Source organism: Gorilla gorilla, chromosome 13 (assembly GCF_029281585.2).
Source record: "Gorilla gorilla gorilla isolate KB3781 chromosome 13, NHGRI_mGorGor1-v2.1_pri, whole genome shotgun sequence".
Taxonomy (NCBI): domain Eukaryota; kingdom Metazoa; phylum Chordata; class Mammalia; order Primates; family Hominidae; genus Gorilla; species Gorilla gorilla.
Genome location: NC_073237.2, coordinates 85,423,607 through 85,450,109, shown reverse-complemented (window position 1 = coordinate 85,450,109; position 26,503 = coordinate 85,423,607). Strand labels below are relative to the sequence as shown.

The 26,503-nt window shown below is 48.9% G+C and overlaps 3 protein-coding genes across 6 annotated transcripts in view; 1 reads left to right on the top strand and 2 right to left on the bottom strand.

The window, feature by feature from the left end:
• Window positions 1-10,346, top strand: part of SHC3 (SHC adaptor protein 3) — a 179,895-nt gene extending 169,549 nt beyond the window's left edge. For both annotated transcript variants that reach the window (XM_019033376.4, XM_004048225.5), the window contains exon 12: window positions 2,547-10,346. In XM_019033376.4, the coding sequence (XP_018888921.2) occupies window positions 2,547-2,675 (129 nt within the window). In that variant the 3' untranslated portion in view covers window positions 2,676-10,346. The remainder of the gene's footprint in view (window positions 1-2,546) is intronic.
• Window positions 7,953-8,643, bottom strand: LOC115935795 (uncharacterized). Its single transcript, XM_063696547.1, has one exon. The coding sequence runs from the start codon at window positions 8,610-8,612 to the stop codon at window positions 7,953-7,955; it is 660 nt and encodes a 219-aa protein (XP_063552617.1). The 5' UTR covers window positions 8,613-8,643.
• Window positions 10,347-11,104: 758 nt separating the features above from the next.
• S1PR3 (sphingosine-1-phosphate receptor 3) lies at window positions 11,105-24,593 on the bottom strand. 3 transcript variants are annotated; one of them, XM_055350837.2, is made up of 3 exons: window positions 24,463-24,593; window positions 20,647-20,781; window positions 11,105-15,063 (listed from the first exon to the last, which is right to left on the bottom strand). In XM_055350837.2, exon 3 carries the CDS (start codon window positions 14,914-14,916, stop codon window positions 13,780-13,782), a length of 1,137 nt encoding a protein of 378 aa, XP_055206812.1. In that variant the 5' UTR covers window positions 14,917-15,063; window positions 20,647-20,781; window positions 24,463-24,593; the 3' UTR covers window positions 11,105-13,779. The 3 variants fall into 3 exon arrangements, with proteins under 3 accessions (XP_055206812.1, XP_063552612.1, XP_055206814.1); XM_063696542.1 differs by lacking the exon at window positions 24,463-24,593 and adding an exon at window positions 23,950-24,118; XM_055350839.2 differs by lacking the exons at window positions 20,647-20,781; window positions 24,463-24,593 and adding an exon at window positions 23,950-24,118.
• Between the last annotated feature and the right edge of the window lie 1,910 nt (window positions 24,594-26,503).

Here is a 26,503-nt window from a genome sequence, read left to right as displayed (position 1 = left end):
AGCCTGGCTAGAGGTTTATCAATTTTATTGATATTTTCAAAGAACAAGCTTTTGGTTTCATTTATTTTTTCTACTGATTTGCTGTTTTCAGTTTATTGATTTCTGCCCTAATTTTTATCTATTATTTCTTTCCTCCTGCTTACTTTAGATTAATTTGTTCTTCTTTTTCTAGTTTCCTAAGGTGGAAGCTTAGATGATTAATTTTAGACTTTTCTTAATTTCTAGTATATGCACATTTTAGTCTCTTCTGTAGCCTGACTAGAATGAAGGCTTTCATCTTGATTTGTATTTCCTCTTTACGATGCACAGCCTCAACCAGTTGTCTGGGGTTAACATTCCATGTGTCTTCACTGTGGCAGAATCCTTGCAGGTGTGTCTGGAGTCTGAGTTTGTCCTGGCTGCCCAGTGGTTTTAATCAGCCATCAGAATTTCTAGTGCATAACGGATGGGTCCACACAGAGAGTTCTGTTGGCTATAAGTTCTCTGGGCAGAAGCCAGACTTGAGTATTTACGGCAATGAAGTGAACTAGCCTCTCTATTTCCTTAGTCAATAAATACATATATGTGTGTTTATGTTGGCCAGCCTGTATACTGAAATATGCTAACTGGTGGTTCTCAGCTTTGGCAGCATGTTGGAATCACTGGAGGAGCCTAAGACACTTGGTGTCCAGGCTCCACCCTGAGCTCCTTATGGAATTGGCCTGGGGCCTGGGCTGTGGCTACTAAAAGGTCCTCAGGAGTATTGGAGGTGAGACCACATTGAGACTATTGTCTCAGACACTTCCCTGCCCTAAATCACTCTTCACCCATTCCAGTTCACCCAGAACTTACGTGAGTGTCAGTCATTAAGGAATGAGAGTAAGGAGTCAATGTTAAGGCAACACCCCAATACTGGTCTCAAGCTGAGTTCCTGGGTGCCCCTGGCTTCCAAATAAGTATGCTTCTTGAGTTACTCAGGGGGTCTTTCTGGGGCAGGAATGCTGAGGAGCCCCAAGAGAATTAAACAACCTCAGTAGAAAGATGCTGGGAAGTCTTGCAAAAAGCTTCCTTTTGAACTTGCCCAACAGGTTACATCCTTAGTGAGGCTTAGTGCCCAACAATCAGGAGACCCTCTGGTCCTGAGAGCTCTTCTCCCTCTGGTGCTTACAGAGATGGGGGGAGAGGGTTCCTGCAGGGGGAAAACATTCTAATTTCAAAGTTTTTCTGTTCCTTCAGGTGCTAATTGGTAGAGCCATGAGCAGATGGTATGAACTTCTCAGAGCACCTTGGGTGGGGATTTCCAATATGCACACCTGAAGTATAGATTTGGGATGGGAGCAGGATGGGGGTTGAAAGTCCAGAGGCTGATGTTTCTTTGGTAGGTTGATGGAGGGGGAGGGGCAAGAGTGGCCACATTAGTGGAAGCAGGAGTCACAGTGAGAATTTGGGGAAAAGAGAATATTGGGGAAAACAGGAGAATGAACATTGCCTCAGGAGTCCCTGCAGGAGGGCGAGGAGAGCTGGGTGTCCCATGAAAGGATGGGCTCCTGGAAACTCATCTGCACACACTGATGGAGAGGAGACCACTGCTAAGGCTGGAGAGCGAAGCCAGGGAATTCAGCTGACCCTCGAGCATAGCCGCGAGGGTGGCCTGTGAGGGTGAATGGACCTAGCCAGGTGGCTGCTTTCTGCCCCCATCTCCCACTTATCAAACATGCAACTCCCAGGAGATTGTGTCCAGACCTCCTCGAAAGATTGCTCCTGACAGGCCCCACCCCACCTTTTTCAAGTGTGAGTGATATCTGTGAATGTGCCGGCTCAGAGTGGAGGCGGCTGATGGACCCCAGGGACCACAGTGCAGGCCAGCAAGCAGAGCAGAGTGTTCAACCTCCTCTCCCCTAACATGGCATTAAAAGTTTATGGGCAGGCTGTAGAATTGAAAGCCCAGGAACACGGAGCCTGTACCTCTGACCCAGCCTGGCTCACACTCCAGTGGGGGACTGCAGGGGCAACAGGAGCTCCTCTGGGGAACTGTGAGGCTTGCCCCTGGTGGGTGCCCAGGATGTCTGGAGAGGAAGGAAGGCTGCCTGGAGGTGCTGGCATTGAGGTAGGGCCAGGCTCAGGTGGAAGACACTAATTCTGGGCCGGGAGATGTCCATGCAAAGGCCTAGAGGTGGGAGGGTCATGGGAGCCTGCAGAGCCCAGTTCAGGGCTATCCTGAGAGGGCCAGGGAGGGAGCAGGAGGGACAGGTGAGGTGACCTTGGTTGGTGAAGGTGGAGGAGGCCATGCCTATAGGACAGTGGGCTGGGACATTCCAGAGCTGAGTCCTAGGGGCCTGGGCTTATGGTTACTGAAAGGTCTTCAGGTAGTTTGGAGGTGAGCCCAACCAATGAAATGGATTGGCCATTGCTCTTTGCAGACAGCATCTCTAAAGTGGTGGAAGCCCCTTGTCCCCTCCTCCTTTCCTTCTGGGCCAGTTCAGATGGTCTGGCTGATTCTGAGCAAACCATGTTCTCTTTTTGCTGCCTGTGAGATGTGCTTAACCTTTCCTTTGCTTCATTCATAGATCCGGACAAAGGACAGAGTCTTTGACAGTATCAGCCACCTCATCAACCACCACCTAGAAAGCAGCCTGCCCATTGTCTCTGCAGGGAGTGAGCTGTGTCTCCAGCAGCCCGTGGAGAGGAAGCAGTGACCTGGCCAGCACTGCTCCCAGCACTGCGCACCAGGTCAGGAGGACCTGGAGTGGGCTAGAATCGGGGCTGCTGGAACTGGGACAGCTGCCTGTGGCTCAGAGCCTTCTTCAAAAGCTTCAAAAGGAAGGCTTCCTTTAAGGTCAAGTTTCATAAACTTGGTTCTGAATTTCTCATATGCATATTAAAGGTGTACATACCTATACATCCTGTACAAATTATCCCTCTATATTTATATTTTTTAAGACTAAGAAACATGTAAGACTAATGTTCTGTGCTGTATGTTTTTAATGAAAAAAAAAATAAGTTTAACTGTAGTTGTCCAGGCAAAAATTTAATTCAACTGACCCATCCCACCGGGAAATGCCACTAGGAAGGTGTAGCCTGCAGTTTCACCTAATAAGCACAACTGGAGGGGAATAGAAACACAGAATTGTGAGGGAATCGCAAGGCATGCTGCTCAGAGCATGCCTAGCCCTGCACTGAAAGCAGTGAGATACTGGTTCTGAGGCATGGCTGTGCTTGCTGGTGGGAGCGGGCATCCTCCCTTGGCCTCCCTGGGACACCTCCTGTGCTCCCTGCACTGCACTCCACGTGCCTGGGGTGTCCAGCACCACACAACTCGCTGCAGCTTCACTAAAGAACAGGTGGCACTCCAGCTTCTCCAGGTCCTGCTGAGCACAGGGCCCTGCCACCCTTGACCCCAGTTGTGCGAGGAGTACTTGGGAATTCATTTCATGCCAAAATGGCACAAAATAAGCTTCACCAACCAAGATTTTGATTGACAAGTGCTTCCCTGTTCTCATGTATCTAATGCTAAAATGGGTATTTGTAGAAGGGTGGTCGGGGCAAATTCCTGGTTTGTGTCTCCCTCTAGTCAGCGGTTGACTACAGGCTGCTTATGGTAGTTGCTAGTAAAGTCCCCCGCCCGCCTTATACAACAGGGGAGAAGCCTGTGTGACAGCAAGAGCAGGCACCCATCCCAGAGCTCAGTCCCGAAGACTCAGGTATTGAGGCTTCTGGGGCTGCATGTGCCAGAAACCCAGGAGTCACTGGAATCCATTTGAGGTACTGCCTCTGGCATGAGGGATGGGGGAAAGGCCTGCTGTCCCAACAACAAGGTTTCTCAGTCGCTTCAGGGAAGAGCATGTGCCTGCCCCCACTCTTTGTCTTGACTCCCCTTCTTCCAGGTAAAATACTGTCATTTCCTGAGGAGTCATTTGGTGTTAGAAAGCTGGCAATGTTTATACCTTTCAAATACTATCTGGGCTGAGACTGCCCTGTGATTTTCACAGATGCCCTTTAAAGAATAGATGGATCCATTTGCTTGCTGGCAGCTTGGCTCTCGTTCTGGTGAGACCCCACAGGGTACAGCATCCTGTAGGGTATGGGTCAGCAGAACAGAAAGACACACTAAACACGCTTAGAGTTGGATAGTGATAAATCTGATCCTGTAAGGAGAGTTATGAGGAGACTGAAAAATCTGGCAGATAATAATACTGCTAAGTTCTAATGCCAATGGTATGAGCCCCATTTCTGCCTTGGGGTGTGCGTGTGGCCAGATGGAAGGACAGGTTAGAGCTAACCAGTGAGGATGAGTCAGGGCAGGCCCCAGCCTTCATACATGGCCTTCTAGGGAGTCTTTGCCTTTGAGGGTCCAGTGAATTTGAGATGACAGTGAAGTCAGTGTTCTAGAATGTTCTGCAGTGGATTGAAACTCTGGAGAGTCTGACACTACTGTAGACTGCACTGCTGTTTCCTGAAGTGGTTTTGGCTTCAGGCATCATGTGGATACTCTGCTTAGTGATCCAGAAGCAGACGGCTCCACGGGGATGCTGGCAGCGGCTGCATCAGGCTCCTGCCCCAAGACAGCATAGACTTGGGTGCTCTGAGAGCTGCCCTGCACATCTGTCCTCTGGGAGGCTGGGAGCCCTGGAGAGACACACACAGCTCTGACCCACCTGTGCATGAATGTGCACCACATAGAAAAATGTGCGAAATGACCTTCTTTCTACATTCATGCATTCCCCACTTGTGACAGGTCAAAATGCTATTATAACATTCAGGGACAATAGCAAAGTAGGAAATGCAAGTTAGGAGCTGTGAATGCTGTAACATTTGATTTACTTTATTTTTCTCTTGGGGGGACTTGAATGGTAACCTGCAGCTTTAGTAGCTCTTGCTGTGAAGTCAGTGTCTAGTTCGATGGTGATAGAAAATATATATAATATTTTTTGCATGAGAATCAATTTAGAAAACTTAAAGTATTGGAGTCGAATTTTTTCTTTTTAATATTAATTCAAAATATACATTTTTAAGCTCAGATTATATATTGGTTACACTAGAATAGTGCCAGTGAAGTGAGCAGGCTTCAGACATAGCAGATGGCAGCGATTTTCTAATCTTTGTTCCCTCCCATTTGTAAAGTGGGTTAGAGCACACATTAGTTATCCCAACTCTTCCCTCCAGCACTGTGTGGTGGGCCATTCCTGTGAGCCTCACAGACACATGGGGAAACTGAGGCTGGGGCTGGTGCCACACCTTGCTGGAGTCCATGTTGTCATCTGGCTGCAGAGCTCTTCTGCTCACTCAGCGTTTCCTGAGCCCTGCTGTGTGCCAGCCTATGCTTTGAGCTCAGGATTCCAAGGCAAAAGCAATGGAGGCTCCTCCCTGTCTAGCCTGGGCCCCTCTTCCCCACACTTTCTCAGGCCACATCTCTGCCTGGGCAGGGCAGGGAAGCTGAACAATGAACGCAGCGGGAATGGCATTAGGCCTTGCATTGCAGGGCCTCAGGCTTCCAGGGCACAGTCGCTGCTGCTGTGCTGGGCCACCCTGGTCCTGCAGAGTGCACCTGGGCCCTGCTGTCCCTCCAATGGGCACCCCCAACACTTAACCCCAAACTCTATGTCTTCTGGGAGTACAAGGTGGGGGCCAGCAGTCCTAAAACGGCCCCTCTGCCCTTACCGAGTGGCCCTAGAGACCCCCACCCACCTCCCCTAACCCCACGAATGAATCAGCTGTGCTTCAAATGACATCTCTGTCCCACGGAGGCCGGCTGGGCCTCTCATGGGGGTGCTCATTGTGGTTTAAGTTAGCTTTGATTCTTGACCTCCAAGGCTGCCTCTGAGTAGCTAACTGGAGAATCGGGTGGGGAGGTGAAAAACACCGCAGTCAAATGACTCAATCTTTAATCCTGTGCTTAAGACACCACTGTTGCTGTTTTTTATATTTGAAGCGCCCAAAGACTGGGCGTCCGCTCAGCCTTGGTGAGCGAGCGGCTATTTTGTCAGGCCATCTATGTTGTTGGGATAATGGACAAAGGCCTGATTGGGCCATATATGGCCTTCTTTAGGGCCTCCTGGAGGTGGAGGAAGTTGTGGGTAATTTCTAATAAAGACAGGAAATGACAAGCCGTGTGTGTAGGTAAAGGCCTAACTTAAAAGGAAGGACAGGCCCAGGGAAGGGTGGACCCTAAAGGGCCCATGTGCCAGGGGAACAGTGGACATGTGTGTCCAGCCCAACCTCCATGCCTGGTGCTGGGATTCTGAAGGTGGCCCCCAGCTCCCAAAATAAAGCTTTCCTTTTCAGTAGCGTCCGACACTTGGGTAGCTTCTTTCTATAAGCAATGCTTGAAGATGGATGTCTGGGTCCTCATTTCCTCCAAACTGGCTGCCACCTGAAGGCAGTCACACATTTCTTTTCTGTTGGGCTGAGCTGGGCAGAAGCCTCGGACTATAGGCCTTTCCAGGGCAGAGGCAATGCGGGCCACGAGTAGATACCTCCATCCAGCCTCCACCCTGGCACACCCAGAACGGCGTGGACTCAGGCGGGTTGCTGGATTTCTCTGAGCCTTGGCATGCTCTACACTGCAGGGCTATACATGTTCCCAGCTTGAGGGCGTGCTGGGGATTGACAAATATATGAAACATATAAGCGCAATGATTTTCTAAAATTGTGCATTCCCAGCGTGCCCATTGGTTCTCTCTCACTGGCCCAACTTTGCGTGCTGTCCATAAATCCCTTTCTGTGGACGGTGACAGTAGGATTGGGAGTGAGTGGGAAGATTGTGGAAAGATTGCAAAGAGGTCATTGCAGGACTCAGACAGGCCTTGCAGTGGGTTTCAGAGTAATACTCAGGTTCTCCCGTGGAACTTTCAAAGCTGGCTCTAAGAAAGATGAAGAGGACAAACCCACTCCTGGACATAGTGCCAGCCTAGAACTGTCAGCTCCGCACAGGATCACAGGGAAGGGAGCTTGGTAAGACAGCCCAGTAGGGGGCCCTGCTTTTCAGAAGAGGAAACTGGAGCCATGCAAGGGGCTGGGGATCAACTTAGGAAACAGCACAGGACTCACAGTCCTGGGCCTGCACGTAAAGCTAGCCCCCTGCCCCATGGAAATGGCAAGCAGTGCTTCCCTCCAGGGGTTCTACATCTGTGCTCCATCTCAAAATGCATAAAAGCCTGAGTCATTCAGATGGGAGAGACAGTGTTTCTATTTCCTCTTAGTTGGGGTTCCTCCAGAAGGAGACCCTGAGAGAGGACTTGAGGGTATGTAGTTTATTTGAGTGAAGATCCCGGAAGTAGGGAGAGAAGGAAGCTGACGAGGAAGGCGTGCATTATCAAGTAGGTTACCATCATGTGCACTACTGGAGCTGAATCCCACTGGGGAACCCTGAGAGACAGAGCTGACACCCCAGAGTTCACCCAGCAAGGCGGGGAGACAGCTGGGGTATTTATTCACCAAGTCTATCACTTATGAAAGGCTGTTTCTGGAAACAATTTCTGACTGGCCCTGCACGCACCTGAGCATACTTCCTAAGCTGGGGATGTCCCTGGGCTGAGACAGGCGTTCGTGACAAGCAGACTTGGAGTGGAAGGCAGGCATCAGAACCACCCTGTGAGCTGGTTCAGACAAAGATTGCAGGCCCTCCCACCCCCCTGGCCCCGCCAAGTTCCTGACTCCCTAGGTCTGGAGTGGGGCCCGAGAATTTGCATTTCAAAAAATCTCGAGGTGATGCTGGTGCAGCTGCTCTGAAGTCTTGACTTTGAGAACCACTCACTAGTGAGAGTTTCCAGCCCTTACCTGTCTCTTATTGATGGCTTTCCCCCCTCTAATTTATAATTATGTTTTCACACCACTTCATGTCACAGATCCCAGGGTCCGTGCTGTGAATTTAAAAGTGGAGAATTAATAAGCATTTATAACTCCATGCAACCATTGCTGGCAGCTTAAATGCCATCTGCCAGCCACAATTTATTTATAATGGGGTTTATACATATTTATAAGTTTGCAAGCAACAAATGCACAGTTTTAAAACTGGCACATTTTATAGCAGCCAGAAAAATTGCAACTTTATACCAGGACTTGTGAATGTGAATTGCATATGTATATACATATACGCATATACTTACATTGATTAAAAACGGATCTGCATCTCTGTACACACGCAGATTGGCTCTGTGTTGTGCACCTTGGGACTCCTCCCTGGGCTTTGGTTTTACAGCTAAGTAGGAAGTCAAACAAACGTGAAGAATTTGGGAATTGGCAGGCTGTGGCATCAGCCATGGAGAATGGTCCTGGATGCTGTAGGATGTGGGATCCAGCACAAAGGGAACAAGAACAGGACATGAGGACCACAGGGGTTGGGGGAACCCACTGTGGGAAATGACAGAGAAGCCAGCGGGGGAAGACAAAGAAAGAAGAAGGTGGAGGCAGAATAAAGGTGAGAAGAAGGGAAGGGGAGGATAAAACAAGTCTAGATTTAGATCTTCCTTCATGCAGCCATGCATAGCTGTCTGAAGCCAGCAGGGAAGGAGGAGAAAGGGAAGGTGTGGTGGAGGAGGCTGTGCTCGTGATGTCATGCTTTCGTATATTCCCAGGTGCAGCTGCATATACTTGGCACAGTTTCTTGGGATTTCTAGCCAGCTTCTTGGCCTCATTTGTGCATTAGTTAATATGTGGCCAGCCCTGTACTGGGATGCTGGGATAGAGAAGTGAATGTTTGAGGCCTCTGCCTGAGTTTATAACCTAGAAAGAAATAAAGACACACACACACAAAGGTGTTGGAGTGTGACAAGCCTTAAGGTACCCGTGTGTCCAGGTAAACTAGAACCAGCAAGCGTGGAGTGCCCAGGTCAGTCTGGGGACTCTGGAGGCTTCGCACTGCAGGCGTCAGATACTGAGTGTTAGTGGCATGGAGAAGAGTGTGGAAGGCTCAGGATGGGGGTGGACAGCCTGGAGTTGTCACTCTCAGTAGAGATGCTAGAAGGGGCGGGAGGTGATCCCAGCCTCCCTTCTTTCCTCCTCCTGGCTGTCACAGATGCTCTGAATTGATGAATCCTTCAGGCCAAAAACACACAGGCTCCTTCCCTAGGTCTGGAAAAATGGTTCTTGCTGAAAAAGCACCAGGAATAAAATCTCATACAATTTTAGGTGTCTGTTTTGTTGTCTCACCTTGAAATACTGCAGACAGAAAAACATGCACATGGGGAGCTGTGGTCCTGAGCTTTGAGGTAATGAATTCCCACTCATGTGATCATTTTTACCATAACCAAAGTTTCTAACCATCAAAATCAAGTGACAATTAAAACAGGCATTAATGGATAACTCCGTCTTTAAATATTAATGGGGTTAATTTTGTTAACAACTATGTGTTGGTTGCAAGTGGAATGTTCTCTGTTCATTTGACTTTTGAGTATAACTTGTTCCAGAATATTGTAAAATTAAGTATGTGAATGTTTCTTTGTATTCAGAATTAAACATTTGGTGTTAAAATCCCAGGATTAGGAGACAACTCCATGTAAATTTAATATGTAATAATAAGATAATAACTTTTTAAAAAGCATTTGGATGGCAAATTATACATACTGACAAATGAATATTATCTGAAAGTTGTTTTGTTTCCATTAACTTTTGTGAAACAAAAAGAATTACTGTAACAGTCTATGTCTTGGCGTATTGCCAATTCACCACTTTCTACTTTGTGCTGGAACAGAACCGGCTTTTTTGACGTCCCTGAGGAGTGGAAATGCAAAACGAATTTCAAGTTCTCTAATCTTTGTTCTATGACAAATGAAAAAACCTAAGTTATCTGGTCAATGTTTTGGAGATTTGACAACACAGCAGGTGAAGAGAATTAGCTTAAATTCCCTCCTCCCTTTCCTTCACTCTGTCAGGAAATGGTGTGGTTTCCAAGCATGAGCCCTTCATGATCTGTCTGGTGCATTTCTGTGCTCCTGGGATCGCCAAGTGCAGGCACGGCATCGCATCCCCAGGTGTCATCCTGTGACCCAGGAGGGGAAGATGACCCACCCAATTTAGGTAATGCTGCACTTCTTGTTATAATTGGTTATTGGAAAATGTGCCTTTATTATCGGAACAGTGGTGTGCGCATTTCTGATTATGGAGCTAACTTTTGGATATCTGACTTAGATACTAAAAACATTTGGGTGTTGCGGTTTTGCACTTGTAGATACAACTTAAAAGCATGAAACTGGTGATTTAATTAGATGTTTTCTATAAAATGCACCTTGCTACATTTCTGTGAAAGGGTCTTACCAGCGTGGAATAACTGGCTCAAGGGTTGAGAGAAACAACCATTTTCTAAACAGTTAATTGTTTAAAGGACTATACATGTAAGTCTGCAGGCAATAAAGGCTGTTGTGAAAAGTATCTTTCATTTGGATGATGGATTTTGTATTGCCTCACAAAAGAGAGGAGGGGAGCTTGAAACTTTTCTCTAAGAAGTAGGTATTTTCAGTGATTCCCTGGGGGACTGCTTAAAAAACAGTCACAACAAAGCCTCGTCCCATTCATCAAGGCTGCGGAATGAAAATGCATCCTGGCAGATGTACTCCTAGAGGACTCACCTTACCTTCTAGCTCTGGGGTGGGCAGCTGCGTCCTCACTTGCGTTGGGACATTTCATCATGAGTTGTAACAAGCATCGCTACCAGAACAGTTATGCCAAGCACTGGCCTCCTCTTTACATAGCAAGTGGGACAGAGAGGCTAAAATGGACCGTTTGTGTGGGAGAAAGCTAGTGTGCAAAGGTTGGCTCTGACCTATTCTCTCCTGCTGCATAAACAACAGCAAATGCGGCAGGACAAGAGGTCCCATGTCTTTGAGCTGCACTTTTATTACCATGGGTCTTAGAAATTTCTCCCTCTCAAAAGACCATTCTCAAAATAGTATGACCTACCAAAATCGGTGTAAATAGCACCCAAGGCACAGAAGCTTCATTAAAATACCACCTATGATAGTGGGTAAGAAGAAAGGGGAAAGGTTATTTGGGGTTCCGAATGTGGTTTAATTCCTGAAATGCTGAGAAACACAGGTGGGTAGCAAGCCTGCAACAACAGTGCGCACCCCTGCAGTGGGGAGGGCACCCGGTGAAAATGATAAAACAATCCCATCACACAGACTACGAAGAGTGGGTTTCCACAAAGGCTTTTGGTTTTATTATTTTTTTTTTAACAAACATACATTGGAAATAGTAAAGGTTTCTAATTGAAAAAGAGACCTAATGCATAATTTCTCTGCAGCATAGAAGACCACCTGTTTCCAAACTTCAGGGTTAGCGCTTTGAAACATTCGCTGCTAAATTATCTCCAGCTGGCTAGCTAGTTAGGCATATTGGTGCACATTGGTATCAAAGGTGATTATTTTTTGCATTTAGCAAATGAGCGCTATTACTTTTTTGATGTATTTTTAATTCAGATTGCTCAAAAGTCTTGTTATTTCAAGGGAGCCTTATGTCATACCACAAATACTGATACCTCCTAGTGGAAATGGTGGCTGTGGGCTCCCTAGTAGAGTTAATGGATGAAGGCTGAGATACTTAGATACTGGGGACATCAGGGTTATGGAGCAAAGTGTTATGAACAATAGCTACAGAGAGCTCCAAGGCTCCCAAAGCAACTCATAACTATAACACAGATAAAGTTCCAAAGTCATTTCATCACCTATGTGAAAATGCAGTACTGAATGTTTTGGCTCTCTGATGCATTTTGTTGTTGTTTTATTTATTATTATTATTATTTTTTGAGACAGAGGGTCGCTCTGTCACCCAGGCTGGAGTGCAGTGGTGCGATCTCGGCTCACTGCAATCTCCGCTTCCTGGGTTTGAGCAATTCTCCAGCCTCAGCCTCCCGAGTAGCTGGGACTACAGGCACGTGCTATCGCATCCAGCTAATTTTTGTATTTTTAGTAGAGACAGGATTTCACCATGTTGGCCAGGCTGGTCACAAACTCCTGACCTCAGGTGATCCACCTGCCTCAGCCTCCCGAAGTGCTAGGATTACAGGTGTGAGCCACTGCGCCCAGCCTGTTGTTGTTTTCTTAATCCAGTACTTTAACGTTTTACTGTCCTAGAAATGCCCTGGGTTTTCTCATGCTATTTCATAAGAGAATATGCTACTTTTCATTGATGTCAAGAAGGCAACAGAAATGCTCCTGGGGAAGATCTCCTTACAAATAGGTTTCATCTCATCAGTAACAAAAATTAGAAAAGTCTTTGGTCAGCCCATGGAGGTGAGTTACCCTGAACCTATGAAAATGTCTCTTTTGCTCTTGCAAATTGCATCAGATGACAAAACAGGAATCAATTTCTCTTAGAAAAAGTTAGTAATGTGTTAAGACTACTCTTTTAGGTTTTATTCAGGCAAATGCTCACTGAACCTAAAATACTTTAGGGGACTCTGATGGGAGGTTCCTTTGAATGCTGGTTGGTTTTGTCCTTGTTTTTAAAGAGAACTCAACACAGCAACTGTGTGCTTATGAAAGTTCTACAAACGTGTTCACTTTTCTTTCCATCTACTTGTATAACATGTACAATCCTTGGGGAAGAGCATGTACAAAAATGTCTTCTAAGTAATCCCTTTACAAGGTAAACAGACTGCTACGGGTTCAACTTATGTTGAAAAGTAAAATTACAGCATCACATAGGTATTATTACATTACTCTGAAGAATGCATAAACTGCCAGATCACATTTTCTAACCTGAAAATTAAACTTCTTTCACTGATAGTCACGATCAGTGCCAGCTTTCAGGACGCTGTGAAACTGCCGGTGGCCACAGCTACTTAGCTGTGATGCCACGGGGGATTACTGACTTGCTGCTTTTCTAATATAGAAACAAACTCAACATAGAATCAAAGTGCTGTCTTGTGAATCTCTGCTCATTTCCTGGACACCTTCCGTTTCCTGAAGCAGACCCCTGCCCCACTGGCGTGGGAAGGTGAGCCAGGCCAGCCGTCCGCTTCTGCTTCTCCTTCATAGGCTCTTTCTTTGGCCCATCTGGGGGCACAAGCTCTTGGGTGATCTTGGCTGGCTCTTCTGTGATTTGCAGAAACCTGAAAACCATCACATAATTGGCTTTGGAATATGATTAAAATTACGCAGGGACAAATGACTGAAAGGACAGGACACAGGGCTGGTGTGGGTCAGACCCACACATCTGGGACCAACCTTGGACAAGCCTTTTTGGGGAATTTGAACTTTAAAAACTTGGTTAACATGAGATTCATGTCAGTCTAAGGAGACCAGGGATGGCATGTCCACCTAGTTCAAAACAATGTCCTTGTACTGGGGGTTCAGTCTGAACCCACTTGTATAACCTGTTACCTAACTGTGTGTTGTATGGAGATTCTATGTAGGTACCACATGGCAAACACCTGCAACACAAATTCTGTGTAACATAGAGATGTACGAATATACAAGCATCCATTCTACGCACAGGAAATGTAGTGTAAAATCATCAAAACACCAGTCAGAGGCACATGGAGAATCACACAGCATTGTGTGGCCCACGACCTTCCCTCTCTGTGAACAACAGGGAGGGTGTCTAGGATGCAGCAGAAGGCGGTGGATGATGTCAGCAGCTTAGTACATCTGAAAGACTCTGGAGCCCAAAGTGGACAAGGCACATTGTTTACACTGAAACGGGGTGGTGATTCCTTGGGCCCCCTCTGTAAGAGACATCCATACTGGGCAGGCTGTTGGTCAAAGTAAGGTAGCTCTCCCGAGTCACAGCTCTCGAGGGGCCCCTGTGGAAGCGACGCATGCAATAAATAAGAACACAGCCGCAGAGCAGGGCGCATGGAGACGATCAGTTGCAGAAGATCCCATTCTGAAGTGCTGCGTTCTTGTCCATGATGCAGGATGAGGGGGCTGTGTGGGGCAAGTCTTCCTTGAACTTCGGAGAGTGGCTGCTATTGTTGCTGCTGCTTGATTTACTTCTGCTTGGGTCGAGCGCAGGCTGGATGGGTGAGGCACGGGCCCCCCGTCCCCTGACCAGGCAGTTGCAGACCAGACGGAAGAAGGCCCGCCGCATCTCCTTGCTGGCCAGCGTGTAGATGACCGGGTTCATGGCCGAGTTGAGCACAGCCAACACGATGAACCACTGAGCCTTGAAGAGGACGGGGCACGCCTGCACCCTGCAGGCCACATCAATGAGGAAGAGGATGAAGAGTGGGGACCAGCAGGCGATGAACACGCTCACCACAATCACCACGGTCCGCAGCAGTGCCATGGACCGCTCCGAGTTGTTGTGGTTGGCCACCTTACGGCTGCTGGACTTCACCAGGAAGTAGATGCGTGCGTAGAGGATCACGATGGTCACCAGGATGGCCGTGAAGATGCTGATGCAGAAGGCGATGTACTTCTTGGAGTAGAGGGGCAGGATGGTAGAGCAGTCAGGGAGATTGTGCAGGCAGTTCCAGCCCAGAATGGGCAGGGCGCCCAGCGTGAAGGCAATGAGCCAGCACATCCCGATCAGGAGGAAGACGCGGTGCCTCTTGTTGGCGTCGTAAGGCCTCATTTTGATCATTGTCAAGTGCCGCTCGATGGCGATGGCCAGTAAGCTGCAGGTGGACGCCCCGAGGGCCACGAACATACTGCCCTCCCTGAGGAACCAGACCGTGGGAGACAGGCTGAACGTCTTCTTGCCAGACATCAGAATGTTGACCTTGTAAGCGATGCCAGCCAGCAGGTCGCAGAGAGCCAGGTTGCCAATGAAAAAGTACATGCGGTTGTGAAATTTATTGTTTTTCCAGATGGCAATCAAAACCATCAGGTTCTCCAAGACGATGAAGCTGCAGATGACCAAGAAGAGCACGGTGGTGAGCGTGCTGCCCTCGGAGGCCTCCTTCAGCCTGCCCGCCAGCTTCCCCACGTACTGGTAATGCTCCCGCAGGGTCTCGTTCCCCCGCACAGGCTGGAGACGCGGCGGGAGGGCAGTTGCCATCACTTGGCATTCACAGACGATTAGCTCCAAAATCCACGAGAGGGCGCCCCAGGAACATTCATTTCAAAGGGAAGCGGGGCTGAGGTTCCGGCTTCATTCAGCAAGGCGTGCAGGCCAGACTCCAGCGAGGGCGCTGAAAAAGGGCTCCTGCCAACAGATAAAAAGAGGGAGCGACCATTGATAAAACGATCGCCGCCTACGGGGCCACGGCAACGCTGTTGGAGAAACGCATGAAAAACGTGGAAGTACTGGGATGGCTAGCCACGTCAGGCTGCAGAGAGGGTCTTTAGACACCGGCTAAATTCCTAAGTGATTGGGGGACACCATGGGAAGCGATTTGGTGTCTGGAGTTGCCGGGAAGGGAAATTCAGTGCATGAATTATTGAATCCTGTAACAAAGATACACAGACCCAAGTACAGCTTCCATCTGGAAATCTCCAGGCACTAGAAAATGCTAACTAGTCCTCATCTAGGGCATGGGAGCTGGTGACCCATTATCCCAGTTACTCAGGGAAAAGCAGGATTTTCTCAGGACCAAAAAGCAGGATGGAATCTGAATGATGCCGGCTCAATTTCTAAAACCTCCCTGGTGAGTTTCACAGGGACATCGTGGGAAGCTCCCGCACTTCCCAGATGGCGTACCCTGGATCCAGGCCCAGAAATTAGGTCTGTATGGGCTGTAGGTCGGCCTGGCAGAGAGCCCTGAGGCCTGACCATGCAGCCATCGAGGGACCAACAGTGCATGTCTGGGCAGTGCCCATGCAGACACCGCACTCGTGAGCAGTGAGTCCAGAGCCCAGCGAAGACAGAACATCAACCTGCAAAAACAGGACCCAAGTCTACAGTTGATAAAGGAAGGACAGGAAAGCAGTGACAATCACACTGACTGAGTCTGGCTTGAAATTCAGAGCCCTGAATATCAAATAGAGCATGGGTGCATGTGAGCCAACAGAAAAGTGGCACATTTGGGAACACTGCGAGAGAGGGAAAGTGGTGAGTGAAAGCCTCAATGGATTCTGAATTCCAAACTCTTCCCCCACGAGACCTCAAACACTTGCACTCAACCACACCTGGTAATATCGATCAGCCTTCTGTGATGTCGATGATGCCACACACCCAACTATCAAGGTAGAAACCGCTTTCAGTGGACTTACTTATTTTATTTTATTTTTTATTTTTATTAAAAAAATTTTCTTTTGAGACGCAGTGTTGCTCTGTCACCCAGGCTGGAATGCAGTGGCACGATCTCAGCTCATTGCAACCTCTGCCTCCTGGGTTCAAGTGCTTCTGCTGCCTCAGCCTCCCAAGTAGCTGGGATTACAGGCACCCGCCACCATGCGTGGCTAATTTTTGTATTTTTAGTAGAGACGGGGTTTCACCATGTTGGCCAGGCTGGGCTCGAACTCCTGACCTCAAGTGATCAGCCTGCCTCAGCCTCCCAAAGTGCTGGGATTACAGGCATGAGACACCGCACCCAGCCATCATTTATTATTTGAGTATTTAAATATGTAATTAAGTTCAAATGAGGCTAATTTAAAAGAGCCTACTGTGTGTATCCAGTGAATTTTTTTTAACTTTTACGATGTTTGAACCACAGCCCTAAATTTGCTTCAGAGACACATGAACAACTCACCAATACTATGGGCTCTGCATTTTAGGGTGTGATCGACTCTGAATCTCATCCACGCATGAGTTTATTCCCAGGTACAAATCAGTCCCTTGAAGATCCAGGGCTTGCCTGGGTGGGGCTGAGAAGCAGAGGTGGCTCCAAATGGTTTCTGTATCCTCATGACCCTCTGGAGTGCTGAATGCTGTCAAAGCCCTCCTCTCCCTACATCAATTTGGGGGTCCTGGATTTTCTGAGATGGCCCCTTGCTTCTTTGTAAAGATTTTTTTTCCAGTGTCCTGGAGCTTGGTGGTGTTGGTTTTTCTGGAAACCCCGGGGGCGGGGGGTTGGCGGGGGGTAGGATGTCTGAGCTGACGTCTGTGCTCTGCCTGGAACTGCCCTGACCCTTCCCAGCGGCCGCCTCCTGAAGTCACAGAGGCCTTGGGTCGAGGTCAGCTGGAATGCCAAGTGCTGGCAGAAAGGCTTATGTGTTGGCCAAGGCCCTCTGCTAACTGCAGAAAGAAAAAGCAGCCAAGTTCCAAGTCCAGGCTGATGATGCAGGATGAGAGGAGGTTGCCTGCCCAGATCTCTCCCATCACTCATGAGCCATGACAGGCAGTGCAGGGCCCTGGGCCTGCCTCCTTGAGCTGTGGCTCACCCATGCCAGCCCTACTTGGCTTCCCATTCACCTGAGAAGAGACCATGTCTTGCCTGTAGGTTCTCCTGGAGGCAAACAGGACAGTCCAGTGGGCAGCCTTCCCCCCAGCCCCTCCCTCTCTACCGTTTCTGAATTTTATTTAAATCTTGCCCATCCTTCAAGCCTCAAGTCAAATTCCACTTGCTCTGTAATATTTTCTGGAATCATCCCAGCCCCTGGTGACTTTTCTCTGAGGCTGCATGCCACTTCTGAAAAAGTACTGCAAACTGTCTCTTTAAATGGGGCAATACCATAGTCAGCAGCATTTTCTGAGCATTGAGCTTATCCATTAACACAGGGACTTTCACCATGGGTAAGTTCACAGTACCCTCCCCAGCATCCTGTACACTGATGGGTGCTAAAAAGATACTGTCCTTTTAGTTGTTTTTGTTTGTTGGTTTTTTGTTTTGTTTTGTTTTGTTTTGGGGATGGAGTCTCATTCTGTCACCCAGGCTGGAGTGCAGCGGCGTGATCCCGGCTCACCACACCCTCCGCCTCCCGGGTTCAAGCGATTCTCCTGCCTCAGCCTCCTGAGTAGCTGGGACTACAGGCGCCCGCCACCATGCCCGGCTAATATTTGTATTTTTAGTAGAGACGGGGTTTCACCATATTGGCCAGGCTGGTCTTGAACTCCTGACCTCAAGTGATCTGCCTGCCTTGGCCTCCCAAAGTGCTGGGATTACAGGTGTGAACTACCACACCAGGCCTAGTATTGCTTATTATTTCTTTCTTTCTTTATCTGTGAACAGGGACTGGAGAATCACTATTTCTGATTTTCACTTTGCTGGGTTTCCACCCCTAATCAGGGGCCTCTCAGGGACACATGTACTATGCCCGGCATGTACCCTGGCATGAAGCCGGCTATGAGGACAACCTGGGCCATCAGGCTGTCTCCTGCCACCTCCAGTACCACTGCACAGTGCTGATGCGGGCCACGAGGGCTCTGCCGTTTCCCACATGAACAGCCACTCATGCTCATGGAAAAGGCATGGAGCAAAGGCAGTCTGTGAACAGTGCCCTGTGCCAGCATCCTCCCTCCCATAGCCACTGGGGCCAGAGCCCTCACCATGCTGCCAAATGGATGACCTGCCCGGCTCACATTGCAACCAGAGGGGCCATCACCTGGCAGACAGCCAGCTATCCATGACACCACAGTGTCCTGGTTTATCCTACAGATCGCTGGGATACCCACTCCAGTATTTTGGGTTTCTGTCCCAGAAACCGACAAGCTGCAGACAAACCTTGGTTCCAATGTCAGTGATTCCTGAGGCCCCTTTTCCCCAGCTCAGGTAGGGATTCAAGTACAGCTCCATGTTCCTCATCCTTTTAGGCAATACCAGCATGTCATTATAATTCAGACTGTTCTTGTACTAACTCAGCTTGCCTCCTGTGCCTCAGTTTCCCCCATGACAACCTGACCCTACCATTTTATACATGTCCTGTCTCCTCTGAACCTTCTCCACACCTTTGCTTTGGCCATGCATCCAACAGCCAGATCTGGACTTGCTCCCGGGAATGGAGAGAAGAGGGTGAATAGACCCACGGCTTATACAAAAATTGATCAGAGCAGAAAACAAGCAAACAATTAAAAACTAATAACCAGCAATAAAATAACCCCAATAAACATAGTATAAGATTTGCCAGAGACCCATCAAAATCATGAATCTTGAGGGCAAACATATTTTCCCATTAATGTTTGATTTATCATTTCCCTTATAATTAAATATTCATCCCTCAAGAAGCATATTTGTCCAGAACATCTTTTGTTAAATATGATTCTCTGCATTTTGCCTAAGTGGAAGATATCTGGCTGTCTTTGGAATCTAAAAGCTCATTTTCTCTGGATTATCAACATTTACAAAGCAGGCCTCATCCCAAGAGTTAAGTGCTGGGCTAAAGGCCAGATTGATTTTGGATGCGTCTACACATTATTGCGCATGGTTAAAAGCATCTCATGGACGAGAGTTCCCCTCCGCTCCTTAGGGGTACCAGCCACAGACCTCAAGTTTGCTAGAAGAAAGCTCAAAGCCCACCCTGGCCTGAGGCTCCTGGAGTCAGCAAGCCCTACTCAGGGCAAGAGGGGAGTCAGTCACTCTGGCGGATTGGTACTAACACTGCCAGGCACGGCAGGAGTGCTGGGCACTGCAGGCACCAGCAGGCCTGGGAGGCTGACCTGCCCCACCACACAGAGATCAGTGAGACCAGCACCCAGGCCAGCAACAAGATGGGCCAGACCCTGCAGCCTTCCTTGTGCCCCTCCTAGTCACCACCTGTCCCCAAGCATGACCACTACCTGGGATAGGACTCTCCCCTAGGTGAGTTTAGCCTGCTTCTGACCTTCACATGAATGAAACCCTACAGGATACAATTGTGTCCATTGCTTTCCTCTCCCCATGATGCTTGTACGAGTCATGCACATAGATGCACCTGCATGCTGAATATTCTTGCTCTCATGGTGTGGGTAGATACACTACCCTCTATTCATTCTTGTTTATGGACATGGGATAATTTCTTCCATGGCCCATGTGTTGATTATCATCAAGTAGCACTGCTGGGATTGATTGAGGATGTTCTCTTGGCGAACACACGTCCATGTTTTCGCAGGGTCGATGCTGATTTGTGAGCGGTGTATTGGTGTCTGAGATGGGCTTTAACCATGACTCGGAGGCACTGGGTTTCCCAGACCCCAGCCAGCCCATCTTGCAAAACTGGTGTGGGGAGAAGGGGTGGCCCCTAACAGAGGGCAAGACTGATGCAGTATTAGTGTTCACTCTTTGCTTCATTCCAAAAGTAAGTGTCCAGAGCTGGCAGTGACGTTGTAAATTTGATCGCGGCTTAAATTCCACCTGAACACTTAGAAATAAAGCCAGATGCTGAGACATATGGCTCTTTGCAGACTAGTTTTGTGTATATTCAGAGAGCTCGGCACATTACGGAAGACACAGGAGTACAGACAGCTGCAGGGTGGAGACGCTCCTTCTCATTAGCGGTGGTCTTCTAACCAGTACGGATGCTGACACTGGGCTGCTGCCACTGCCCACCTCCACGGCACATCCTTGCCTGGTCGTTCCACTCTCTTCCAAGTGCTACACTAACACATCTCCCTGACCACCTGGGAAGACCCCGCCCACCACCCAGCTCTTCAAGAGACTGAAGTATTTGATTGTCTGCATCTTCAGTCTTTCCATGTTTACTGAGAGACACTGCTCACGTCTGAACTTACCTGAGTTCTACTCAATAAAGACCCCATTAGCTAAGGGTTTTCGTGTCATCCTCACTAAGCTGGGATCATCCAGCCTACCTCAAAGCATTTTAATACCAACACATTTTTTTTTTTTTTTGTCGAGGAAGAATAAGACGCCTTCTGGAAGATGAGCATGCAGTGGATGACCCCAAGTTAGACCCTGCCAAGGTCAGAGGTGCCTACCTTCCCCCAACTTCCAAGGAGAAACATTGCTGGGAGGAGGGTGAGCCAGAGAGAGGAGGCCGGATGGATTCCAGATGTGCTTTCTATACTAGCGATTCGCTTTCTCTACCCATGTCAAGTTGAAAAATAAACAAACTATAAAAAGAAGAAAAAGAGAAAAAATAAAGAAAATATTTCCACAGTCTGGTCTCCTTCCCAACACCCCCCTTTCTCTCTCCGCATGAAAGATAGGCACAATAAGATAGTAAGATAGCATCTTGGTCAGATGCAGGATGCTATATTTTTAATAGGCATGTACTCCCAGGGAAATTAACTAGTTCATCCTCCAAACTGAATTAAAACACCAAACATATGCCAACAAGCAAAATTTCTTGGAAAGCAAGATGTTTTTTCAAATTTCATTTAAAATAACTTGGAAAGGAAATAATGAGTCGGCCGTTACAAGGCTCCAGCAAAATTCCTTTGCTAATGAGTATTTTCCCTTGCTCTAGATTTCTTGGGTGACCTCGCTCTGCTTTTGGAGACAGTCCATTGCAAAATGCATGCTTCACACACCCAGCTGCACAGGCTTGGCCCATTAATGCAGCTCCCCTGAGAAATAACAACTGTTACAGACAAACCAGGTGAGGGTTTTGTATCTTTTCTCCCTTCTCTTCTTCAAAGCATGCAAATCAGTGCACTTCCCTGGTTAGACTTACTGCTTCCCGGTGGCTTTTCCCCAAGTCCTTCTCCATCACAAATAAGGCTGGGACATTATGAGCTATCTGGGCATAGTCCAGGGAACCCCAGATATGGAGGCTGTGCCCCAGGAAACTCAGGCCCCGGCCCCGAGCATCTGCCTCCGTGAACACCATCCTGAGCTTCCAGACTTGTGTGTGGGAAGGCAAGTGCATCTGAGCTAGGAGGTGTTTGACCGCTTTGCCTGTCCATGAGTCTTTTTAAACCTTCTCCATTCTGCTGCTGCTTCATGACGGCATAGGATAAATGATTCTCAAGATTTCCACAGGGATGAATCCACAGGGATGTGGAAATAGGCTCTGTGAGGTGGCTAAAGACACATTCAAATAAGAGGCATCCTGCCCACGAAGGCTACCAGAGATCCTTCCTATCCCTTCCCAAAGTGGCAGTCTCACCTGGTGACTCGGCATGCGTGCCACCTTGCACCATGGACATAGCACACGTGGCCTCATGGCAGCATCTGCCTTCTGAATGTACACAGGAGGAGACCGAGGCTGGGGGAGGGGGGGTGTCACTTGTCCTTAGTCACAGAGCTTGGAAGGGGCTGGGCCGGTGTCCGTGCCATCTGATTCCAGGATGTCACATTAGGGATGAGCTCTTTGGGAGGCTGCCACCTTGCCACTGGTTCTTTGCCTAGGTAGTGACAAGAGATTCTCTGGCATGCTTTAGAGACAAACTGCCTCATGCTCCCATGCCAGCAGAATGTTAGCATGTCATTCTGGGGGCACTGAAATATCTGGAAAATTTTGAAGCCAGGAAAATGGAGCGGCATCTGCAAGGCCGAAGAGCACCATCCACTGCTTGAGGAGCGGACCGTCACCTCGCTGTGTGAGCTGACCCCAGTTGGGCCTGTGAGCAGTGAAGATCCACTCACTGGGCACCAATCTGCACTGGACAATCTCGTCACTGATTTAACCCAACTGGCCTACTGTCTCTTACAGACACAGCTTCAATTCCTCAAAAATAGGATTCAAAAAAGGAAAGGAGACTTCATGCCCAGTAGCTATAACAGTAACATCAACTGAAACTTGTTATTAACTGAAACTAGATACGATTCTACTCAGTCTATTCTTTTTCTTTTTTCTCAAACATTATATATTTCCAAAAGCTTAAGGAAAATCTTAAGGCAATTAATTTGGCAGAAAACATATGGCAGAGGAATAATAGGAAATGCCTCCAAAACTGATAAGAAAGGAATTACAAAGCCAAATATGAAGAAACAGAAAGTTTCATAGAACCCACAGCACAGCACCCTGGTTCCAGCTAAGGTAAACAGACTGCATAAGGCTGGCGGCCTGGCTCTGGTAACACTTGGGAAACAGTACAAAGTCCTGGCAGTTAAAGGGTTCTACAGCAGGGCAACCTCAGATTTTTCAAGATTGTGGCATGCTCAAATTCTCTTTTTTTTGGTAATAAATATATACCTACAGTATATAATAAAAATATACATACAGCACAGGTATTGAGGAAGATGAAAGAGATACTATGAAATCAAGTTAATGTCATAATTTCCAGAAAGAGGAAACCAGTTCCTGAATTTTGAGAAATAAGATCCTTCGGCCACTATGTGAAGTTTCTTCTATAGGAAACTGTAGTCTCTACCCTTTGCATATGGTAGAAAATCAGAGACCCATGCATTTGAATAAAAATCACAATGATAAAGGGGGAAATGGCACTTTCAAAGATGAAAACTGGTTGAGAAATCGTTCTCTTTAAATCTTAGGGGGAGGCTCTTAAGGGCTAGCTTCAGTTTGTATCTCTGGTGTTAGGTGATGGAAGTGACTTCAGAGGCCCAAAGTGAGTGCTTACTGGTTTGCTAATGAAAAAAGCCTGACGTGTGGTTCTTCTTCTATGGCAACAAAGTTATTCAACCTAGCATTAAGGTCTGCATCCATGAAATAATACTTTACAGATATGAACACTTCCACAACTCCTCAAGCGCGCGCACACACACACACACACATGCCCCGCACCATCACCACCTCCTCAACCAACACCAGCCCTGGGCATGGCCAGCTATCCTTGTTAGTCATGTATCTGCAGAGCATAATCCTTCCCTTGTACTTTCTAGGAATTATATTTTTCTTAACCATGCCTGCAAGATTTTCGTCTATGAATAAAAAACATTGAAAAGATAAATTATGAATATGTGGTTATATACAAAGTCTGTGACTTCTAATGTCCAGATTTTAGAATGATGCCTAATTCTGGAGGTCTCAGAGGTCCAAGTGGGAGTGGGTACCATGAATGGGGGGGGGGCTCCATTTAAAAGTAACCTTCTAAAGAGCTCTCTGTTCCTGTAGCTCCCCTTTCCTTATTGGAAGGGTCAAAACGAAGTGTGTTCCCTTAAAAATCCAACAAGAAGTTCCTCTCTTATATCCAAATATAAAAACACCACAAAGAAATATGCCATTGGGAGTGTCCAAAGCCAGAAAGTCAGAGGAAGAGAGAGAGAGAGAGAGAGAGAGAGAGAGAGAGAGAGAGAGAGAGAGACTGACTATTGGGAGACTCAAAAAGCCCAAAGCCCCTTCTCTAGCTGTTATCTCAGTTACGAACACAACGTACTGATTTTCCGTGGGAACCTCATTATTGCACTGTGGGGACTTCGTCTTTCAGCACCGATTCTGACGGCCCTAATTGCCCTGTTTGAGAAATGTTAGGAAAAAACTAATTTTCCGGCGAATATTGTTTAAAAGAATGATTTTCCCAGGCTAACGACCACAACCCTCTCCCACGTCCAGCGTCCCCAGGCCCTGGCACTGCGGAAGCCTAACTTGTTAATTGTCCAAGGAAAACGACTGATGGAACTTCTCCACGAACAGCCTCTCCACTTTCATCCAGGTATTCAGCTCCAGCCCGTTGTAAACGCTCCGGGTGCGGTGGAAAAGGCCTCCTCCGCGTTCCTGCAGCGGCTCTGGGGGAGGGGTGCTGATGTGGAGCGCTCCGGCCGCCGTGGCGCGCCCAGGTCCCCGTCGCGCCCGGGATCGGTGGGGATTTTGTTGGAAAAGTGGGTCCTTCGGCCCCCAGCCCCCCACCCTGGTTCTGCGTCCGCGCGCCCCGCCCGGGCCCGCCGCTCACCTCCGTCGGCTGAGGGCGCTGGGGCCACCGGCATCCTAGCGGGTGGCGCGCGGCGGTGCCGGGGCGCCCGGTCCTGCGCTCGAATGCCAGCTGGGCTGGGAGGCCCGGCAGTCTCGGCGCTCGCGACGTCGTTCCCGGGCCTGGGGTCCTGTTTGGTCGCGTCCTGCAGCCGCCTTCTGGTCCCTGAGTCCCTGTTCCCCGTCCCCCGAACCGGCTTCCTCGGCCTCTGCCCGAGCGAGTCAGAGACTAAACTTTTCCAGCAGCCCGCCGGGGCGGGACCCGCGCTCCGCCCCTCCCTTCGCCGCCCCCGACTCCCACCCCTCTCCCCGCCCCTCTCTCCCCGTCCCCCGCCCGCGAACCCGGCACTCCTCCAGCTCCCCACCTCCCGCTCAAGCCGCCTGGTCTCCGGGCGCCCCGCCCGCCCCTAGCCTGGACCCCTTCTCCCCGACCCCACCAATCCCCTAGGGTCCGGCTCGCCCTTCGGCCCCTGTTCCCAGGCCGGCCTCCAGACCCTGTCCTCATCGGGCGAGCTCCAGGTGCAGAAACCGGGCGCCCAGAGACCCAGCGGGAACAGGCTCGGAACCAGGTCCGAGGTCTGGGCTTGGGTGGGCGCCTGCCGCCCTGACAGCGAGGATTTGTTTGGGCCGATTCTTAATAGGATTAATACTATCATTATCGTTGTCCAGATCCTGCCCATTTCTTTTGTAACTGGCCGAGCACCGGCTTGGGCTTGTAGGTGGGCGCCTGGCGCCGGACAGCGTTTTTGTTTGGGCTTCTTCCTTCTCGGCGCGGGTCCCCTCCGGCGCCTGCCTGGTCTCTTTCCGCGCTCTACCCTCAGGCACGCAGAGGCTTGGGCTCCAGGCGGGGGCAGCACTCTCCCCCAGCCTCTGCTGGTGCACCAGAGCCCACTCCGGCACAGAGCAGCGCCCCTCCTAGACCGGCAGCCAGCAGATCTCAGCCGACCCCCATGCGACCCCCTTCCTCACGCGGATTTGCCCCTTTTGTGTGGCAAAAAAATAAAAATAAAAATAAAAATAAAAATAATAATAATAAATCCATATGAAGGCTTCAAACAGAAGAATTCCGAGAGAAGGAACTGCCAAATTTTCAATCAATGCCAAAGGCCATGATTGAGCGAACACAGAAACAACTGTAGAAGCTTGGGGAGAAAGGAGAAAAATAAAGAAAAAAGGAGGAGGAAAAGGAGAGAGGAGAGAAGCGGGAGGAAGAAGACGAAAAAGCAAGGAGAGGCCTGTTATCCGACTGTGCATTCCTGGGCCGGCAGGACTGGGCCGCAGGGGCCGCTGCAGAGAGTTGAGGATTCTTTGTGCAAAGGCCGCTCGTTACTTTCTGTCTTTTGCCCTCTTGCCTCCAGAGGATCAGCCCAGCGCATCCTTCTCTTGGAGCAGGGTGCATATGCTTATTTGGGATGCAGTTTGAGCGGTGAAGGGCACCAAGAGTGGAAGTCGGCGGCACTCCTGTTCCCTGCAGAGAAACGCAAGCCCTCAGCAAATGAGCTGAAGTAGGCCAGTGACTCTGCCTGCTGAGGCTGCCGGCCCTAGAGGCTCTGGCCCCCGGGAGCTGGGGGACTTCCCAGCCTTTTCGCCTAAGCCACTTTGCCTGTGCTACTGTGGAGTCTCCCGGCACTGTAGCCTTCCAACTTGTTCAAAGTGCCTGGTGCACGGCTCTGAGAAGCCACTTCTGTCCCAAGTTTCATGTGGGCCTGAATGTGCTTCCCTTTGTTGGACTCCTACAGCATCAAGTCAAGAAAAGAAGGAAACATGCTCCTCTGGCATTGGTCACAACCAGGATAACAATACAGCATACTGTGGCCACTGTGTCTATATTACCTCAAAGTGGTCAGTAGGTTCATCACACCTCTGTTCAATTAGTTGCTTCCCATGATGAAAAATTTACTGCTAGGGTACTGGCTGAGGGTTGTTTTAAGGGGCACCCAAGTCTCCGTTCCTAGAGAAAGTCGGTTACCCTGATATAACAGAGCAACCTTGAGGCGCGGTGATGCCTCCAAAACTAGTCTGCG